The sequence below is a fragment of the Trachurus trachurus genome (genome assembly GCF_905171665.1).
Source record: "Trachurus trachurus genome assembly, chromosome: 24".
NCBI lineage: Eukaryota > Metazoa > Chordata > Actinopteri > Carangiformes > Carangidae > Trachurus > Trachurus trachurus.
Window position 1 is genome coordinate 733,009 of NC_139910.1, and position 20,497 is coordinate 753,505.

The 20,497-nt window shown below is 41.8% G+C and overlaps 1 protein-coding gene and 1 long non-coding RNA gene across 3 annotated transcripts; both read right to left on the reverse strand.

Annotated features, from left to right (window-relative positions):
- Nucleotides 1-3,348: 3,348 nt before the first annotated feature.
- Nucleotides 3,349-6,139, reverse strand: LOC311007597. Its single transcript, XR_014596426.1, has 2 exons — nt 5,935-6,139; nt 3,349-5,900 (listed from the first exon to the last, which is right to left on the reverse strand). It is a non-coding gene; the product is annotated as an uncharacterized lncRNA (long non-coding RNA).
- Nucleotides 6,140-8,086: 1,947 nt separating this feature from the next.
- Nucleotides 8,087-19,423, reverse strand: zbtb1 (zinc finger and BTB domain containing 1). Of its 2 annotated transcripts, none has more exons than XM_084000820.1 (4): nt 19,221-19,423; nt 13,898-14,920; nt 11,886-12,667; nt 8,087-9,463 (listed from the first exon to the last, which is right to left on the reverse strand). In XM_084000820.1, exons 2-4 carry the CDS (start codon nt 14,914-14,916, stop codon nt 9,078-9,080), a joined length of 2,187 nt encoding a protein of 728 aa, XP_083856946.1. In that variant the 5' UTR covers nt 14,917-14,920; nt 19,221-19,423; the 3' UTR covers nt 8,087-9,077. The 2 variants fall into 2 exon arrangements, with proteins under 2 accessions (XP_083856946.1, XP_083856947.1); XM_084000821.1 differs by having other exon boundaries at nt 19,292-19,411.
- Between the last annotated feature and the right edge of the window lie 1,074 nt (nt 19,424-20,497).

Here is a 20,497-nt window from a genome sequence, read left to right on the forward strand (position 1 = left end):
GCGTTCAGGTGACGTCGGTTCGTGGAGGATTTCACCTGAAAACAGAAGCAGCACTTTGATGATGATGTAAATAATCCATCAACTCTAATCTGGTCAGACGAGCCTGAACGTCCTCTGTCGCCAGGGAAACACACTGCAAAATCTCAAAATCTCTCCAAGAATATTTGTCTTATTTCTAGTCAAAACTAATCTCTTTCCACTTAAAATAAGACTCATCACCTAAAAATGAACTTGTTTTTTAGATCATTTTCACTTGTTTCAAACTAATTTTCACTTGAAATAAGTAGAAAAATCTGCCAATGAAAGCAAATCTTTTGTGTTTGTAATAAGAAAGAAAAACTTGCTCCACTGTCAGATTTTTCTACTTATTTCAAGTGAAAATCTGCTTGAAAGAAGTAAAAAGTGTCTAAAAACAAGCTGCTTTTAATGTGATGAGTCTGATTTTAATTATAAAAAGATTAGTTTTGACTAGAAATAAGACAAATATTCTTGGTAAGATGTTGAGTTTTTGCAGTGCAGACACATGAAGCAGCAGAACGACCCCCCACTGGGCCGACCTTTGACCTCTAACCTCTGATGAACCGCCACCGTTCAGAGCCTGAACGGGACCGAGGTGGATCAGAACCTGGTCCAGGTGACGGGGATTAACCAGGTGTCCCCGGCTCGCCTGCTTTAATCCTCTCATCCTTCATCCCCTCATCTCCTCATCCTCCTCATCCTCACTCTGGTTGATTGGTTTATTTTTAACTCAGGTCAAACAGCTGACTGACTCTCAGAGGAGGGAACATTCAACCAAGCTTTATTTATACAGCATGCACCTTTAACCAAGGAGCTTTACCATTACAACTGCAAATAACTACATTAGATAAAGGCACAACGATAAGAACCATCATGATAAAAACAATCAAAGTGGAGTTTGAACGAGGAGGAAGGAGGTTTTGATCCGTTCATTATCGCAGTAATAAAAATACAAACCTCATCCTGTAACGCAGCGATTCTCAAACTTCTTTACAACAAGGACCCCTATTGGACAAAAGAAATATACAAATATGAAGAACGTTACTGTTTTTAGTCAAATTCTCTTCAGATTAGGGCCGATAGTGTGAATTTTTGGGAATATTGAAGAGACATTTCTAGAAAAATGTGGTAAAATTTCTAAAAATATATAAATAAAGTGGTAAAAATTTGAGCCCCACTGCTGTAACAGACAGGAAGCCAGTGGACGGATGTTATGTTGCTCTCTGTCTTTTCTCTGGTTCCTGTTGAAGGCGCTGGATGGAGAACTGGTCTGGACCGGTCTGAACCGGTCTGAACCGGTCTGGACCCGGATACGAAGCAGTACGGTCCAGACGGTTTGTTATAAAACTTCTCTAATACCAGTCAACAGGGGGAAGGTTTGTTTTTTTTTAATCTAAAAGAGTTGTCAAAATTGAAATAAATCCTGGAATGATCTGAACTGAAGATTTATTTATCTTTTCATTTTATTTTGATTTATTAGTATGTTATGTATTTAGACTTTTACGTACATGTATCTCTGTATATACTGTATATCTATGTGTTTATTTTATTATCTATTTTTCTACTACCATGATTCTACACACAGTGATATTTGGTTTTGTGGGTCTAAGTGTTCATGGATGCACAGATTATATTATTTATATAACTATTATTTACATTTAGAAGGTTGACTAAGCAAAGTGGTTGAATATGTGTAAACATCTTCTTTCCTTTTTCTATTAGTGTTATTTTATATTTATTTATTTATTAATTTTATTTTAATCATTATTATTGTTGTTTCTTATAATGTGCCTCCTTGTTCTATGTTGTTCACTAAATGTGCAAAAGAGAAAAAAGAAAAAGAAGACGCATCACTTGTGTTGTTGTTGCGCCCCCTGCTGGTCACAGGACGGAACTGCAGCCTGAACTAAATCCTCTAGTACAGGGATGTCAAACTAAATTTAGTTCAGGGGCCACAAACAGCACAATTTAATCTGAAGTGGGCCAGACCAGTAAAATAATAGCATAATAACCTTTAAATATATTTTAAAAATTGAAATTTTCTTCTGTTTTAGTACATTAATAAGATGTTTACAGTTACTGAACTATCATTTTACAAAACATATTATGAACCACTTGAAATTTCTTGATAAAAATGTGTGCAATTTCATATTTTCACACTTGACAAATTCATCCTGAGGGCCAGATTGGACCCTCTGCAGGGCCGGTTCTGGCCCACGGGCCGCATGTTTGACACCCCTGCTCTAGTACAACACAACTCACTCTACAATGTGTAGTTTAACTGTACTGATGTGTATTGATGAGATTAACATGTTAAACAGCTGCTGCTAACTCCTATTAGGTTGATTATGTTCATTTTGTCTTCTCGTATCTTATCTGAACACAAGAAAAATATAAAACCAGCTGCTAACACCTCCAACATTGAATTTCAAAATAAAAGCAGTGACATCACGTTTGCCACAGCAACACAGCTTTAACCCCAGATGTTAAACTGACAGACTGCTCCTTTAAACACTTCATTACTGTAAATGACTTGTGTGTTGGATGTTCAACTGTTGCAGGGGACAGGTCCAAGTCCCACGTTGGGGGACGGTGTCCCTGTGTGGACATTTACAGGAGGAGAAACCACCAGAGAAGAACAAGAGAAGAGTCAGAGGCGTTTGGTGTCAAACAGAGAAGAGAACTTGGTTTATTAAGAGTTTCAGAAAGAGGCCGTGGATTCAGACGTCAGAGCATCACACACAGACACACACAGAGACACACAGACACACACTGACACACACTGAGACGGACGGACAGGACCGTCCACCGGCTGCGTCCTCGTTAGACTTCCTGCTCCGAGTCGACAGTCGGACTCAGTTCGACTTCTCTCTGAACCGTCTGAGTCTCACTGCAAAAACTCTAAACCTTTCCAAGAATATTTGTCTTATTTCTGGTCAAAATGTCTCATTTCTAGTCAAAACTAATCTCTTTTCACTTAAAATAAGACTCATCACCTAAAAATTAACTTGTTTTTAGATCATTTTCACTTGTTTCAAACTCATTTTCACTTGAAATAAGTAGAAAAATCTGCCAGTGAAAGACAGTTTTTAGTTTTTAGTGCTTGTAATACAGGGTTTATACAGGAATCTTGAAGTTAATTCTAAAACCTTTTTAAGACTTTTTCAAGACCTTCTCAATATTTTTCAACACCTCACCAACATTTCAAGATGTAACCATTTACATCAGTGACACTGTTAACGTAACAGGTTTAATTTGTGATAAAGACTCTAGATCACTATGATACAACAGAACTCACAATAGGCTGGGATAATAAATCAAAGGCAATGAACCGGTTCATCTTTGGTTTTTAATAAAATGAATAAATTCACTCACTTTCACAATGTTTTTTAGGACTCAAACTCTTGGACAGCTAATTCAGAAAAAATACCTTAAAAACTTAAGGCTTTATAAAGTCGTGAAAAGACTTTTTAATACTTTTTAAGGGTCTGAATTTTCCCAAAATTGATTTATCACCTTTTAATACTTTTCAAGACCCCACGGACACCCTGTAATCCTCCACTATCAGATTATTCCAAGTGAAAATCTGCTTGAAAGAAGTAAAAAGTGTCTTAAAACAAGCTGCTTTTAATGTGATGAGTCTTATTTTAAGTAGAATGAGATTAGTTTTGACTAGAAATAAGACAAATATTCTTGGTAGATGTTGAGGTTTTGCAGAGCAGACCGGTTCAGACCGGTTCTGAGGGACCGTTGGGTTTTTACTGAAGTGGTTTAGTTTGATTCTGAAAAACTGATTGTCTAAGACGATGATGTCATCATGGTGGTTTACAGAGGCTGAACGACATGAAACGTTGGTTTAAAACCGGTTTCAACCACATCTGAACTGGTCTGAGTCGGTCCAGAACTGGTTCAGTCCCTTTCAGGATTCAGTCTTAAGGCGAGACACTACAGGCAAAAACACTGTTCCTTCATGCACTGATCAAGTTTGACATTTTGGGCTGTTTATACCTTTATCATGTAGAAAATCCACTTTAAAGGGATAGTATCATGTTTTTTAAAGTGTGGTTGTATGATCTCCAAATAGCCCCTAAGTACTTTAATTGCAGTAGAAGACTCTCTGCACTCCTCCCGTTAGCAACGCCAGCCCATAATAGCCCTGCCCAGAGATTTACAACATACAGTGTTGTGAACAGACCCAAAGAAACGGCCTATTTTCACGGCCTAAAAGAGGTTTTACCTGAAAAAAAATACACAGTTCCATTGTTCGCTATTATATCATTTTTTCCAGCCCTTCAAAGTGCAGGAAAAACACAGTTAACTGCTAACGGGAGGAGTGCAGAGAGTCTTCTACTGCAATTAAAGTACTTAGGGGCCATTTGTAGATCATAAAATGAAATAAAATCAAAAAATGATACTATCCCTTTAAGGTTTTCATTTATTTTACCTGTAAATTTCTCCTAAACTCACCAGGAGTTAGTCTGAGCCGTGTCATGTCAGGTGTCATTGTAAAGCTCTCTCTCTCCTCAACAATGATGTCATTTCCTTTGTATCATAGCAACAAATCCTAAAAGTAGGATTGACATTAACAATCTCTGTAATTTTACAGTCCAAGTCTTTAAAGGGCGTTTTCTCAGAAAGAGTTTTTCAGACTCAGACTCCTCTCTAGAAATCTCCACTTCAGCAGCACTTCCAGACACCAAACCTTCCACTTTGATCCCTTTCTATATTCTGAAGGTTTTTACAGAGGGGATTGTTGATATATCATTCACAGCCTCATTTATACAACATTTTATTACTAAAAACATGGAGACATTAGATGTTTTTAAAGGGCTGGTGACAGTATTTTCTCATCTACAGAGTGATAAAAAGAGATATCCACAATCCTCCTCTGGAAAAACTAAAGACTCTAATGTGTCAACACAATAAAACAAAGTAGCTTTATCCATTGTTCAGATTTCTGTTCTAGGAATACACTGCAAAAACTCAACATCTTACCAAGAATATTTGTCTTATTTCTAGTCAAAATGTCTCATTCTACTTAAAATAAGACTCAAAAAGTAGTACTAAAAAGTAGCTTGTTTTTAGACACTTTTTACTTCTTTCAAGCAGATTTTCACTAGAAATAAGTAGAAAAATCTGATAGTGGAGCAAGTTTTTCTTTCTTATTACAAACACAAAGAACTTGCTTTCACTGGCAGATTTTTCTACTTATTTCAAGTGAAAATTAGTTTGAAACAAGTGAAAATGATCTAAAAACAAGTTCATTTTTAGGTGATGAGTCTTATTTTAAGTGGAAAGAGTTTAGTTTTGACTAGAAATGAGACATTTTGACAAGAAATAAGACAAATATTCTTGGAAAGATTTTGAGATTTTGCAGTATATATATGCAAATTAGCGCATATTTAATTAGATATAACCTCATTTACATATTGAAATGTTAAATTTGACAAAACTTGTAATACAAAAAATATTCATCTTAATGTGAGTGATGAACTTGGGAAGTTTCATGGTGATATCTGTTAGTTAAATTTTTTTTTTTAACTCTATTGACCTGTAGTGTCTCAGCTGAACCGGGTCTGGTTAGATCTGGTCTGAGCCGCGGCTCCTTCTGGTTTAAACGGGTCTGAACTGGTTTTGGTTTGGTTCTGCCTCGTCCATCGTAGACCAGCGCTAGTGTTTTGTTCAACTGTTTCATCCTGTAAGTGGGCGGGGCCTGAGGGGCGGGGGGGGGGGGGCGATCTCCCATCATGCATCACTGTGAAGAAGAAGACTGCTGCTCCAGTAAAGGCACCAATCACAGAGCGCGTTGGACGGAGAGCGACTGTAAAGGGAAGAGGAGTCGGAGATCGGACCGCTACCACGACGACCGGGTGGCGAGTCGTCTTCAGACACTTTAGTAGCTCGCTCCAGAAACACACACTCACACACACAAACACACACACACCCGACCTTCAGCCCACAGACCCAGGACTACACTGCAAAAACTCTACATCTGTCCAAGAATATTTGTCTCATTTCTAGTCAAAACTAATCTCTTTCCACTTAAAATAAGACTCATCACCTAAAAATTAACTTGTTTTTAGATCATTTTCACTTGTTTCAAACTCATTTTCACTTGAAATAAGTAGAAAAATCTGCCAGTGAAAGAAAAACTTGCTCCACTATCAGATTTTTCTACTTATTTCAAGTGAAAATTAGTTTGAAACAAGTGAAAATGATCTAAAAACAAGTTAATTTTTAGGTGATGAGTCTTATTTTAAGTGAAAAAAAGTTTAGTTTTGACTAGAAATGAGACATTTTGACAAGAAAAAAGACATTCTTGGTAAGATGTAGAGTTTTTGCAGTGTATCTGGGTTTGTTTTGGAGGAAACCGCCCGTGGGAGGGAGAAGAGCGATGGGAGTCGTCGTAACTTTGGTACATTCGAGTTTGTAAAATGATTTGTCGCTTCACAGAGGAGAGAGTTAGTTGACGGAGCGTCGGTTTAATTCTTTGGGTGGTTACAGCTTTAAGACAGAGGGAAGTAAAGACCTGAACACCTGAACCAGCTGCTCTATAAATATGATCAATAACAGTAATAACATACAGCTGTGACGTCATGACAACCGACAGCCGACCGCCTTTACAAACTGATCTAAACCAGAGAAAGAGACGACGTGTCGAGCTGTGATGATGGGATGTGAGTTTCTCTGAGCTCCAGACTTCTGACCTATAAGATTAGAGACGATGCAGGTCAAAGTTTCACCTGCTTGCTCATGTGAAACCAGTAAATTAGTCGTGTTTTTGGTTTTGTTTAAAACTGGTGAAACGGTGACGACTCAAAGAATCTCTAGCTGTGTTTCCACTGCAGGAGTTTTTTGGTGACACTTTACAATAAAAGTCCCTTAATTAACGTTAGTTAGTACATAGTTAAGCATTAATATATAAACTAATGTGTTAATTAATGCTGAGTAATGCATACATAATGATAACTAATTACATTATTCAACTTTAACTAACATTAATTAACTGCTCACTAATAGGCTACATTAATTAATGTGTTTCCATTAGGAGTGGGAATCTTTTACTATCTCACGATTAGATTAGATTCTGAGTTTTGGGGCTGCGATTCCATTCAAAACAATTAGATTCCTAATGATTTCTGCTTCAGTCTGTCGGTGTGAAGGATCCTCATGATCTACTCCAGTCTGCTTTACAAGACAGAACGACTGAAGTGTCTTTTTCACATGAGTTTTAAACATTTATCCATGCTTAGATGGAATTGTTGAAACTGTTGCATAAAAGCAATATCACATATTGCTGAAGTAACAAAATTAAAAGTGCCTCTTTTAGTGCAGTTAAACATGCTGCCCTTTAAATTCTAAGGAAATGGAGCCGACAGCAGCAGATTGGTTTCATTTTTTTACTCTTTAAAATCGATTTTGGGACATTTTATATCGATTCTGAATCGTATTAAATCAGAATTGCGATTCTTATGTGAATCGATGTTTTTGCACACCCCTAGTGTTTCCTAATCCTAAGTAATACACAATAATGATTGTTAATATATCTGTAAACAGTTAATTAATGCTTAATAATGTACTAACTAACGTTCATTAAGGGGCCCTTATTATAAAATGTTACCTTTTTTAGACGCTTTCTAAAAAAAAAAGAGAATAAAGATTGCCGTCTCGATTGTCACATAATCCCACACTTTTATATTTTTTACCAGGCCTACTGCTACTCTCGTCTTTTACTGACTTATTCTCTCTTTTTTCCGGCCGTCTTGTGTTGGGTTTTAAAAATGCATCTTATCTCGGGTCTTTCTCTTAGCGCCACATCCTGCTTTGAAATCTCCAGCCCCAGTGGGACTTGTTCAGGGCCGATCTGAGTTCCTGCAGTGGAAACTGATGAGTCATTCCAGGTTGTCAGGCCGATGTGTGTGAGGATCATGAATGAAAAAGGAAATGTGAATATTTGCTTATTTGCTTTGCAGGTCGATTTACGGTGAGCGCCCGTTACATTTCCTGCTCGCTTCTTAAACGTTACGTTAGTCGCTGTGCTCCTAGTAGAAACAGAAAGGGGCCAAAAAGTGCAGATTATTAAAAAGTTGTGTGTCTGTCTGTCTGTCGGGGTTCAAGTGCATAACATTTGTTCTCACATTTATGGCTTCTTAAAGGGATAGTTCACCCAAAATTCAAATTTCCCTCATTATCTCCTCCCCCTCATGTCGACTAAGGGCTGGGAGAATTTCTTTCTTTCAAATTTCTTCGTCCAAAAAGACACAGCAAAAAACATCCAGATACCTCCATGCTGCTCGTCTGTAATGTCCCTCTGGTATTGAAGCCCCGACATGAGAAATTCTTCCTGTGTCAGTGCAAATCACACGAGATTTGCACTGAAGACACAGGAAGAGCAGTGAACTGAGACACTGGGAGCTTCCGCTACAAACAAGCTTAAAATATAGACTTATTTAATTTTTTTCGGGACAATTTCTCATGTCGGGGCTTCAATACAAGACGGACATTACATACGAGCAGCATGGAGGTATTTGGATGTTTTTTGGTGTGTCTTTTTGTTACGAAGACAGTTGGTATCCATTTGCAACTGTTATATAAATATACAGAGTCATCTTAAATTGGATTATCTCCCAAGTATGGAAGATTTTAAAGCTAGGATCAAGGACTATTTGACTACTGAATGCACATGTCCTCTCACCGAACACAGCTGGTGATTATAATGTAATGATGTGATTTGCTGATACTGTTTTAGCTGTTTTTATGTTTGTTTTGTTGATGTTGTCCAAATGTGTACTTGATGTGGATGTACTGTGCTGCTCTCTTGGCCAGGACCCCCTTGCAAAAGAGATTCTGAATCTCAATGGGATTATTCCTGGTTAAATAAAGGTTAAATAAAAACTAACTCAGAGAAGCCACGGAGGACTCTGAAACTTCTCCCAGCCCTTAGTCCACATGAGGGCGAGTAGATAATGAGGGAAATTTGAATTCTGGGTGCACTATCCCTTTAATTAAGTAACAAACTGGTATATATATATAAATGCCGAGGCCGCGTGCAGCCGCTCCTATAGTCTCTTGGTGTGCTTGGAGTTGTAATGGCTCCTCATGTCTTTGCGCAGCCGGAACTTCTCTCCACAGACGCCACAGATGTAGAGGTGGACGTCCATGTGCTTCTCCAGCTGGTCTCCGCCCGGGAAGATCTGGAAGCACACCTGGCAGATGGTCTCCCCGGCCGACAGGTGGGAGATCATGTGTCGGACGTGGTCGTGCTTGAGGAAGGTGCCCTGGTCGCACACGGGGCAGACGTAGCGCGCCATGCCCTTGTGCATGTCGGTGTGCAGCCGCAGCTGCCGCTCCCGCAGGAACTGCTTCCCGCACGTCGTGCAGGTGAACTGCTTCTCCTTGGTGTGGACGGTGTAGTGTTCCCGCAGGTGGCAGCGCTGGTAGAAGCCTGACAGCAGGAGGAGAAGAGAAGGAAGCAAAGGAAGCAATTACATTAAGACGGCTTCAACAGAACGGGTAACAATCCTAAGAAATATTTACACAATGGAAAGAATTATATATACAGCTCTGGAAAAAATAAAGAGACCACTTTCACAAATGTTTCTTAAAAGCATCTCTACATCATTCTTTTCTTTTCTTTTTTAAATACCAACACCAACACAACTCCTTCTACTTAATGAGACACTGATGAGGTCATCACCTGAACCACATCTGGTTTTATAGGAAGATTATAAATAAAAACCACTGCTGGGATTAAAGCAGAAGTAAGGTGAATATTTGTGTTAATATAAGTCTTAAATAGTTGTATCTTCCGACAGCAATCACTTCTATAGAGTGTTTGGTCTGAAACACGGGTCTGTCAGTCACTCTGCTCTGCTCTGAGCCCAGGAGAAAACTTTCCTTGTATCCTACAACCTTTATCCAATGAGGAGAGAGAACGGCATAAAGGGGCAGTCCTCTCTGTGTGCAGCCAAGGGATGCGCCTGAATGTGACTGCTAACTCCATCGGCTGACAAGAAGTTAGACAAAACAACCGGATCGCTTACTTCTGCTTTAAGTTATTGACATTATCCCACAAAAACTGGTTTATAAACTCTTCCTGAGTTAAAATATTCTTGCTGTGTTCTTTAGGAATAAATATCAACATGTTTTCTTTGCATTATTATTATTATTCAAGGTCTGAAAAGACTTGATATTTTTTGTTATTTATTTAGAAAGAAAGATCATTTCATCAGCCAATAAAAGCTTTAAATGACAATATTTTTATTTCAATTTTGGGAGAAATGTTGTCGGTAGTTGATAGAATAGAATTTAATTTTACTCAAACACACCTATACATAGTAAAACCAGAGAAACTGATCATTTTGGGAGTGGTCTCTTCATTTTCTTCCAGAGCTGTATACGTGCTGATGAATTGATTGAAGGTTTTTATGTAAAGGGAATTTATAACCCATGATTGGCATTATCTTTTTTCTTTTTTTTTCCGTTTTCTTTCTTTGTTTGGTGTTATTTTTTAATTTTGCTGTTTTTTTTTTCTTTCTTTCTTAAATATTCTAAAATTTTGGTTTTCTGATTTATTTCTTGACGCACGTGTAGGCTATATCCACAAGTTTCCGAACGTCATCTATGGTCGAAATCGGAAGCCGGTTTTACATTTCCGGTGGAATTCTACGTTTCCGTTTCCATGGTTTTCAGACTGACTTGACACATAGTTAGTTATTAGCTGCATCCTGTGTCAGTCTGATTTAGCTGTGTCGGTGTTTATAAACATTTAAACGAGCGCCAGGTGGATTGTTTATGAAGTTAACGAGCTCTGGCCTGAGGATCACAGAGGTTACCACGGCGATAGGGGCCCCCGCAGGCTGAGACAGACAGAAACGTGGAGAAAAAGAGCCATTTTCTGCCTCTGCACCGGTCTCACATTTAGGCTTAGCATGACAAAACGGTAACTCCTATCAGAACAAAACACAGATCACATTGCTCTAAGGACTTACTGAAAATGTTGGTACGATTTGGTGTTTCTACAGTAAATATTTTGGCGACGCTGGCAGTTTTAAAACATCAGGCCGTTCTGCTTCTCTCAGAAAATATTTGTATTGGAGTCAATGAGGAGCAGAGACAGACGTGGCCGCACTTAGAGGCTCAGAGTTTAAATTCTGTAAGTCACTCTGATATTTTGAGCAGATGATGAGACACAGAACAAGTTTGTCTACAAATTCTGAAAAAATTATGTGTGTAGAGTGTAAATTGTGGCCGGACCGAGTTTGGAAAGAGAAAAAATCTGGAGTTTTTTTGGCATCTCTCCCACTCTAACCGATGATGTCACGTGCTCTGACACGAACATTCCATGCAATACACACCCATTATAATCTCATAATTTCTCCAAAAATGATCATGGTCATTGATCAGGGATTGATCAAAAACTATATGACCTATCAAAACGTGGAGTAATACGACAATACACAAGACTTGTGTCTACTGTTTAAAGTTTAAATGGAGTCTCTAGGTGAAAGTATGCCTGAGCAGTAGACGTTTGTTAAACTCCAATGATTGGTCTTTTTCGCTCTTTTTTTTTCACACGTCCCATTGACTTCAATGCAAAATTTTTAGCAGTAAACTGTTGAGAAAAGTAATAGCACAGCGATCCTGATCAAACCGCACGTTTTGATATATAATTTGTACTGAATTGAAAATCGTCCGGAAGATGAAAAATAAAAACTAGGAAAAAATCCACACAATAACAGTAGTGCCATAGCTGTGGGGGCCAGTGCCCGGTGCGACGGCCCGTGGCCCTAATTACTCTGATGGTTGTTGAATTACTGTTGTAAAAGTGGATGTGAGGAAATATTAAAAGAAAGAAAAAGAGGAACCTTTGCCGCAGATGCTGCAGAAGTGTTTCCGGCGGTGGTCCGGCTCGGCGCCGTCGTCCAGCAGCAGCGCCGGGCGGAACAGCTCGTTGTCGTGGCAACGCAGCGCGTGCTCCAGCGCCAGACTCTCGCTCTGGAAGAGGAGGCCGCAGTGGGGGCAGGCCAGGTCCAGCCCCTCCCCCTCCCCCTCCCCCAGGGCCGGGGGCTCCTCCTCCTCCTCCAGCAGCAGCGCCGCCGCCTCGTCCTCGCCGTGGGAGTCAGACTCCCCCCCGCCCCCCCCGCCCCCCCCGCCGAGCGGCTCGCCGCAGCGCTGCGCGTGCTCCTGCAGCTGGCGGCCTTTGATCAGCACGCGGCCGCAGCGTCCGCAGGCGCAGATGTGTCCCATGTGGCTGGACAGGTAGTGAGCCGACTGCTCCTCCTCCGCCATCACCGCGCCGCACAGTTCACACGGAGCCACGCCCTCGCCGCCGTCCCCGTCGCCGTCGGCAACGTCCGGCGCCTCGTCCTTCACCTTGCGCAGCTTGGCGGGCGGCGGCGGGAGCCCCGAGTCGTCGCTGCTGGACATGTGGCCCTCCAACGTCTCGCTGCTGTTGCCCGGCTCGGCCTCGCGGCTCCTCCTCTCTCTGGCTCTGAAGCGGTTGCCGCCGGCGACGGCCACGGCGACGGCGTGCTCTCCGACCCGGACCACCTCGATCTCCGGGAACAGGATCTCCTCCGGCTCCGTCTTGATGGAGAAGCTCCTGGTCGAGCCCGGCTCGCCGTCCGTCGTCCCGGCCGCCACCGACCTGGAGGGCGGAGGAAACATCGACTCACATTTATTTTTTGGACGATTTTTTCAATTTTTTTTTTTTAGAATTCTTTCTAGAATTTTTTAGAATTCTAAATAATCTATCCACCACTTTCCGGAGAATGACGCTGGGTGTCGCCATGACGCTCCATTCCACCGTTACTGTATTGTTGACAGCATCGACTGGTTGATAGACATCGGCCGTGATGACTTTATTTATAATCATCACCTCATTTTAATGAGAACAATACGGACGAGGTTTTAGCTTTATGTCACATTTTCACGTCACTACATCACCGTTGTTACTACACTAGTCGACGACTCAACGAATTGTTGAACAAACATTTTAGATTAGCTGGGCTAACCGTTAGCTGTTAGCCGTTAGCAGTGTCAATAAACAATAACTCAATAAACGGCCCATGAAAAACATATCTTCTCCAGCGGATATCTGAGTTCCAACATGACTGAGCTAACTGGAGTAGTTTCATGTCGTGTCCCACAACGGGAGGGTTTTAACAGCTGACGTCCTGGTGTTAGCTTAGCTGCTGCTGTTAGCTGTCAGCAGCAGCAAAGCTAACAACTACGATAACCATGACTAATTACAAAAACGTGCACACAGAAATAGTAATGTTTGTTCAATAACTCGTTTTCTAGACTTAACAAACATCAGATTTAGTCAAAACGGTTTTGGCAGCCCGGAGCCCCCACATTTGGTGCCTACACCGGTGGCTAACGCTACCAGTTAGCCGCTAACGCTACCAGTTAGCCGCTCGCTAGAATGCTACTAAAACCCACTTCTGTTGTGGTGTGACGCAATGGATCATGGGAAAATAAAGTGGTGGATAGGCTCCTACAGTATTTGTGTGCAGTTTTACCTCAGTCTAGATCTCATTTTGTCAGAAAGGTTTCAGAAGCCTGGTTTTTCTATACTCTTTTATTTTTGCCTCTTTTATGCCGTCCAGGCTTTTGAAAAGAGAGTAAACGTATATAATTGCTGCTAAATAAAACTTAAAAACTGACTGACATGTGGAATAGTCTGCAGACAATCATAATCATTCAACTCGATTGCGATTCTACGATATTGCCGATTTTCTCGATTTTTAGTCTGCATTTTTAACACCAGTGAAACAATAGAGAAAATCGGCAACATCGTAGAAGAATCGGCATCCAAAAAAAATCGTAGAAGAATCTAATTGGGAGAAAAGTGTATCTTCCCCGGCCCACCGACCTGATGGCGTGGTCGTTGTCGGCCTTGGCGTCGGGCCAGTCGTCCTCTCCCTTGCAGAGCGGCCGGTGCTCCTCGGTGCTCTCGGAGGCGGAGCTCTCGGCCTTGCTGCTGGAGTCGTTGTCCGCTCCGTCCCGGTCCCGGTCGGCGGCGCCGTGCGGCGGGTGGTACGCCTTACGGTTGGTGCAGGTGAGGATGTGTTCGATCAGCAGCTTCTCGCAGCTGAACACGAAGCCGCAGTCGTCGCAGGTGTAGGTGCGGCCGAACCGCGGACGGTCCTTCAGGGTCGAACTCCTCCCGCCGCCGCTCCGGCCGCCGTCGCCAGATCTCTTCCTCAGGTCGCACGGCTGCTCGGCCGCCGCGCCGTCTGCAGCCGCCGGCGCCACCATCACCATGGGAACGGTCGCTGCCGCCGCTGCTGCCTCGACGACGGCCGGAGCGGCGGGACGCGTAGCGGCGGCGTTGGTGTTAGCGCTGCTGCTGCTGCTGCTGCTAGCGGCCGGTTTGGGTAAACGCTCGGCCTCGGGCGCCGCCGGCCGCGTCGGCTGCTCGTACATGCGGACGCCGAACATCATCTTCCCGTTGCCGGCGGCGCCCGTGGAGCTGGAGGAGGAGGAGGAGGAGGAGGAGGAGGAAGGCGTGAGGTTGTTGGAGCTCCGGATGTCCCGTAGCTCCTCCAGCGAGTCGGGGATGTAGTACATCTGTAGATACGCCATGGACGCCTTCAGCTGCTCGAACTCGTAGCTGCCCACCACGATGCGGCCCAGGTACATGAGCTGCAGGATGAGGTCGAAGCACTCGGCGCTGATCTGCATGTTGCTGAGGTCCAGGCGCCCGGCGCCGCCCGGCTGCTGCTCGCGGATGAACATCATGCGGAAGTAGGAGCTGCACGCCGCCAGCACCGCCTTGTGCGCCCGGAAGTAGATGTCTCCGATGGCGATGAGGCAGTCGCACAGGAAGCCCCACTCGCGCTGGTTGTTGAGCTGCTGCAGGACGTGATCGCTGTGGCTCGGCCTCGCCATCGCCCTGGCAACCACACAGAGGAGGAAACACACACACATCAGATGGCTGCTTTGTGGTCGACCTCATACTACGCTGCAGAGTGTTTCACAACGCCAGTCCTGTTGTGACTCAGCAGGACTGAGCGCTGAGTCACTCAGATCTGACTCCAGTCGTTTGGATTAGGGCTGTGCCAAAACATCGATTCACATAAGAATCGCAATTCTCATTTAATACGATTCAGAATCGATATAAAATGTCCCAAATCGATTTTAAAGAGTAAAAAAATAAGAAAAAGAAGAGTTATGCAACATTTCTAGACCTTTTTCAAGCAAAATTTGGCTTGAAAAAGGTCTAGCACCGAAACATTGCATAATAAATTTTGCAAGTTGGCCATGTGTGCGGGAACTCTTCTTTTTCTAATTTGGACTTAATGGTCACCCTCCGACGCACCTGCCTGAGAAATAGATGTGCGAAGATTTTTGTTTTTCCTGAAAGAGTAAAAAAATGAGCAAATCTTCTGGCTGTCGGCCTCCGTTTCCTTAGAATTTAAAAGGCAGCATGTTTAACTGCACTATTTGTTTTAATAAAGAGGCACTTTTTATTTATTTATTTTTTATAATATGTGATGTTGGTTTTATGCAACAGTTTCAACAGTTCCATCTAAGCATGGATAAATGTTTAAAACTCAATAAATGTGAAAAAGACACTTCAGTCATTCTGTCTTGTAAAGCAGACTGGAGTAGATCATGAGGATCCTTTCACACCGACAGACTGAAGCAGAAATCATTAGGAATCTAATCGTTTTTAATTGAAAATCAATTTTGGATCGAATCGTAGCCCCAAAACTCAGAATCGAATCCCCAAGCCGACAGCTCTGCTGAGTTTCCGTGGTTACCTACAGTCAGGCTGCCACTCGACGTAAAAAATGGCGATGCAACATGGCCGCCTCGGTTCGGTGCGTCGCCCACTTATGTATTTGTAACAACTTGTAACAACTCATTCTGAGGAACCAGAAAGCTTTCATTTGTAGCAGCTGTGATTCACCTTCAGTCAAATACGCATTTATGAAAGACAGGTTTGATTTATGATCAGAAAAAGACAAATAAGTTACACACTGGGACTTTAAAGGGATAGTTCGCCCAAAATTCAAATGTAGTCAATAGTCAACATGAGGGTGAGTAGATAATGAGTGAAATTTGAATTTTGGGTGAACTATCCCTTGAATGTGTCGTTCTGTTGTCGAGTCACAACACAACGTTCAGACTGAAACTGATCTGTTTCCATTCTCAGGACTAAACACAGATGTGAAACTGCGTGATGATGAGCTACAGATGGAGGCGACATCCTGCAGACTGACGACTGAAACCACTCAGCAGCACTGATTGGATGAGGTGTGAACTGGCCACACACACACACACACACACACACACACACACACACACACACAATCACTGGCGATCACTGGCGACCAGTGATCAACAACCAGAGCTGCAACAATTTATCGATTAATCGCACAATAATCAATTATTACATTAATCGTCAACTATTTTGATAATCGGTTCAGAAACACTGAGTGATATTTTTCAGCATTCTTTAACATTTAATTGACCAAACAACTTATCATATAGCTACCGTACTTTCCGGACTATAAGCCGCTACTTTGACATCAAAGTTGGATCGCGCTGGTCATTGGGAGACGAAGGACGTCTCTATTCTCGTCATAGCTAATTACCATAAAGTTAACCATGACTCAACATCTGTATGGTGAAGCTTTGTCAGGTCGCCGGGCTCTCATTGAAAATGAATTGACTTCAGGCGTTTTGGCGCTTCTGGTGTGAACGCACGGTAGTCTAATGGAAACAGTAAAACTAGATTAAATATTATGAATATTGATTAAAAAAAGTTAATACGGTCGATTTCATCAGATTTTCTCTTGATCGATAAAAAGTTTATGCAACAGATTCTGATGGAAACAGTTCTCTGTCTGATAAATGTGAATTGTGATCATGTTTTATGTTGAATATACTTGTAGCTACGTGTTCTCTGTGTAATTGTGTTATTGCTGAGTTGTTACTGTCCTCATTCTGTGTAGCAGCCTAGGCTACTTACTATGTGTATCACTACTACGCCTGTTGCTGTTGTAGAACCTGATCACTTCTCTCTCTTCTTGAACCTGTGATCAATAATAATGATCAGACAGATCCTCTGGTCATGTAAACAGAGCGGTCAGGTGACCTCTGACCTCACAGCACTCAGCTCCTCCCATTTAAAAAAACAACTAAATATAAGAAGTGACAACACAATGTGATGTTGTGCAACGGCAATGCTGTAAACTGTGCAAGCAAACATGATCACTGGTAAATTTAAATGTGTTGAAAGGATGTTAAAGCTGCTGTCTTTAGAGCTACTGACTGAACACCACTACACACAGCTAACCCTACTGACTGTACACCACTACACACAGCTAACCCTAACCTCTGGTGCAGTTCTAGTAAAGGTCAGATGAGATGAATAAGATCAAGGTTGCGTATAATTCGTATCTTGCTGAAGTTTCCACGGTGGGAAAGTGTGAGCCATCTGTTTGTGTCCAGTAATGTCCCCCCAAGGGAGACAATAAAGACTAACTAACTAACTAACTATTCAATGCTTTGTTAAGACATTTTATTTATACATTTATGTGCAGACTGTATCGATCAAAAAATGGAATTATAATGTCTCTGACTGACCCAGCTCAGAGTGACACGAAATACTCCATGTTTTGTTAATACTGGTCTAAACAACTGTAGCTACTGTTTTTAGTTTGTGTGTGGACAGACTGTGTGCTGCTGTCTATAGTGTTTGTCTATGTTTCTTTGTTTGTGTCAGTTGTTGGACCTGGAGAATGTGAAATAAAGCTATAAATAAAGTTATATACAGTAACCAACCAACGGAGCAAACACAAACTCTACTACACTTCTAGCAGAGACTCGGCTCAGTGTCGGCAGCTCCACGGCGGACATGCGGGGAGAGGAGGGGGGTGAAGGGGTGAGGGTATGAGGGGGTTATTATGAGGGGGTTATGAGGGGGGGTATTCACGCATTCATCGGCCGTGAACCTCGGGGCGGTCTGCGCCGCCTGAAGCCCGGCAGAGAGCGGAGGAGGAGCGGGGAGAGAGGGCAGAGCAGAGGCCGCGGTGAGGAGCCAAAATGGAGATCAGAGCTAGCTGCTGTTAGCCGTTAGCTGCTGTTAGCTGTTAGCCGCTAGCTGTTAGCATAGAATCCCCCCCGAAGACGGAAGTAGCAGCGGCTGCCCCTCCAAAATAAAACACGACGAGTAGAGAAATGAATGAGGTCGAGTAACGCCATAGATATACAGTATATACTGACTAGATGCCGCGTTCCTAGGCAACTCTATTGAGTGATAATATAATACATCCATGAGTGGAATGCGTCAACGCGGCGGCCATCTTGGTACGGGGTAAAGCCGTGTCTACTTCCTGCACTAGTCAACAGAGGCAGACGTCTATCAACCATTAAAATCACCATGACTCGCCGAATATTCAACCGATTTCAAGCCGTTTGTTTTATTATAAATGTCAGACATTTATTTATGATACAACAACAACAACAAATATTTTTATAATTTTTTTATAATTATTTTTTAATGTATTAAACATACACTTACATACTCAGACACACACCCACATGCATAAATACAGTGAAATGTGTTCTACAAGGGTCCGACCAGGTCTGACTGCTGGTCAGACGTTTATATGTCTATAGTCAGAAACCCCGACCCAAGATGGCGGCGCTATTGACGTACGCTGAGAAGCAGAAGGCGGCATCTAGTCAGTATAGCCTATCTATGGAGTAACGCGTTCAGACAGACACGAAATACATTAGATATTTAACCTGGAGACGAATCAGACGGTAGATACGACGAATGGGCTCTTTGCACAACTCCACTACCTCCTGAACTTAATGCAGCTCCTTTATTTCCTGTCTTACATTATTGGACCAACTGATTAATCCAGGTGTGTCTGAGTAGTCACAGTGGTCAGACACAACTGGATTAATCAGTTGGTCCAATAATGTAAGACAGGAAATAAAGGAGCTGCACTAAGTTCTGGAAGTAATGGAGCTGTGCAAAGAGCCCATTGGCGCTGAACTCCTCAAGTATAGTTACAGGTTTCTTTTATTTTGAAAGGCCGAACCGGATGCAGAACACGTGACTACCACCAGCTGATATTATTTCTCCCGCAAACAAACAGCGCCGCCCGCCACCCCCGCAGCAGCAGCTACAGGCCGCGGGGAGTTGGCTCCAGAGCTCCAGAGCAGCGACTCACCGCGGTGCTGGTGGCCGGCGGAGGAGCTGCTGAGGCCGGCTGCGGAGCTGCGGGAGGGTCGGTGCTGCTACCGGAGGGTCGTGGAGCTCCTCTGCGGAGGGTTAGGGTGCTACTGAGGCGGAGAGAAGAGTCCGAAGCTGCTGCCTCCTCTTCTCTCTTCTTCTCCTCCTGCACGATGAAAGGACTTCCGCACAGACTGCCGCCCCGTCACACTACACCTAAAGGAAACCCGAAGAAGAACAAGAAGGAGGAAGGAGGCACTTCCGGTCAAAATACCGGCCTTCAAAATAAAGTTTGGTAACACTTTACTTGACGCCTATCTCTATAACACATTATAACCAGACTTATAATTAAGTATAATGCAGTTATAACACTGTATAATTATAGTTATAAACACAATAATCATAATCATAACACAAAAAGCATTTTACATTTTTTTTTTTTTTTTACTTTGCACTAAAATCAACACTGCCAATTCTGTTGTAGGCTATATACTTTTGTACATTTTATTTTATTTTATTTGCTATTGCTATTTTGCTATTTCATTATGTATAGTTTGTTCTTTATATTCTTATTCTTAATATTCTTATACTATATGTTGTTATCGTCACTGTGTGTAATGCTGCTGCTGTAATTTCCCATCTTGGGATCAATAAAGTCTATCTATCTATCTATCTATCTATCTATCTATCTATCTATCTATCTATCTATCTATCTATCTATCTATCTATCTATCTATCATGACTTATAAGGTCAGGTATTATAATACGTTATAATTGTTAGTAGCTGGCTGATTGATAATGCATTATAAATATAGTTATAATGTCTTATAATTGGCTTATAAACGTGTATAACTATCATAATAAACACTCATAAATCACATAAGACTTTATAACAATAAGCATAACACATTATAGAGCATTATCACTCTATTATAATACTAAGACCTTATAAGCCATTATAAAATGCTCTATAATGTCTTATGCTTATTTTTGTCATAAAGCCTTATGATAATTTATGAGTGTTTATAATGATAGTTATACACGTCTATAAGCCAATTATAACAAATTATAACTAAATTTATAATGCATTATAAATGTGAGCATTGTCAGCGAGTTACTAACAATTATAACCTATTATAAAACCTGACCTTATAAGTCAAGATAAAATGCTTTATAGTGTGTTATGATTATTGTTATAAGGCATTATGATCATTTATGAGTGTTTATAACTATAGTTATACAGTGTTGTAACTGCATTATAACTCATTATAAGTA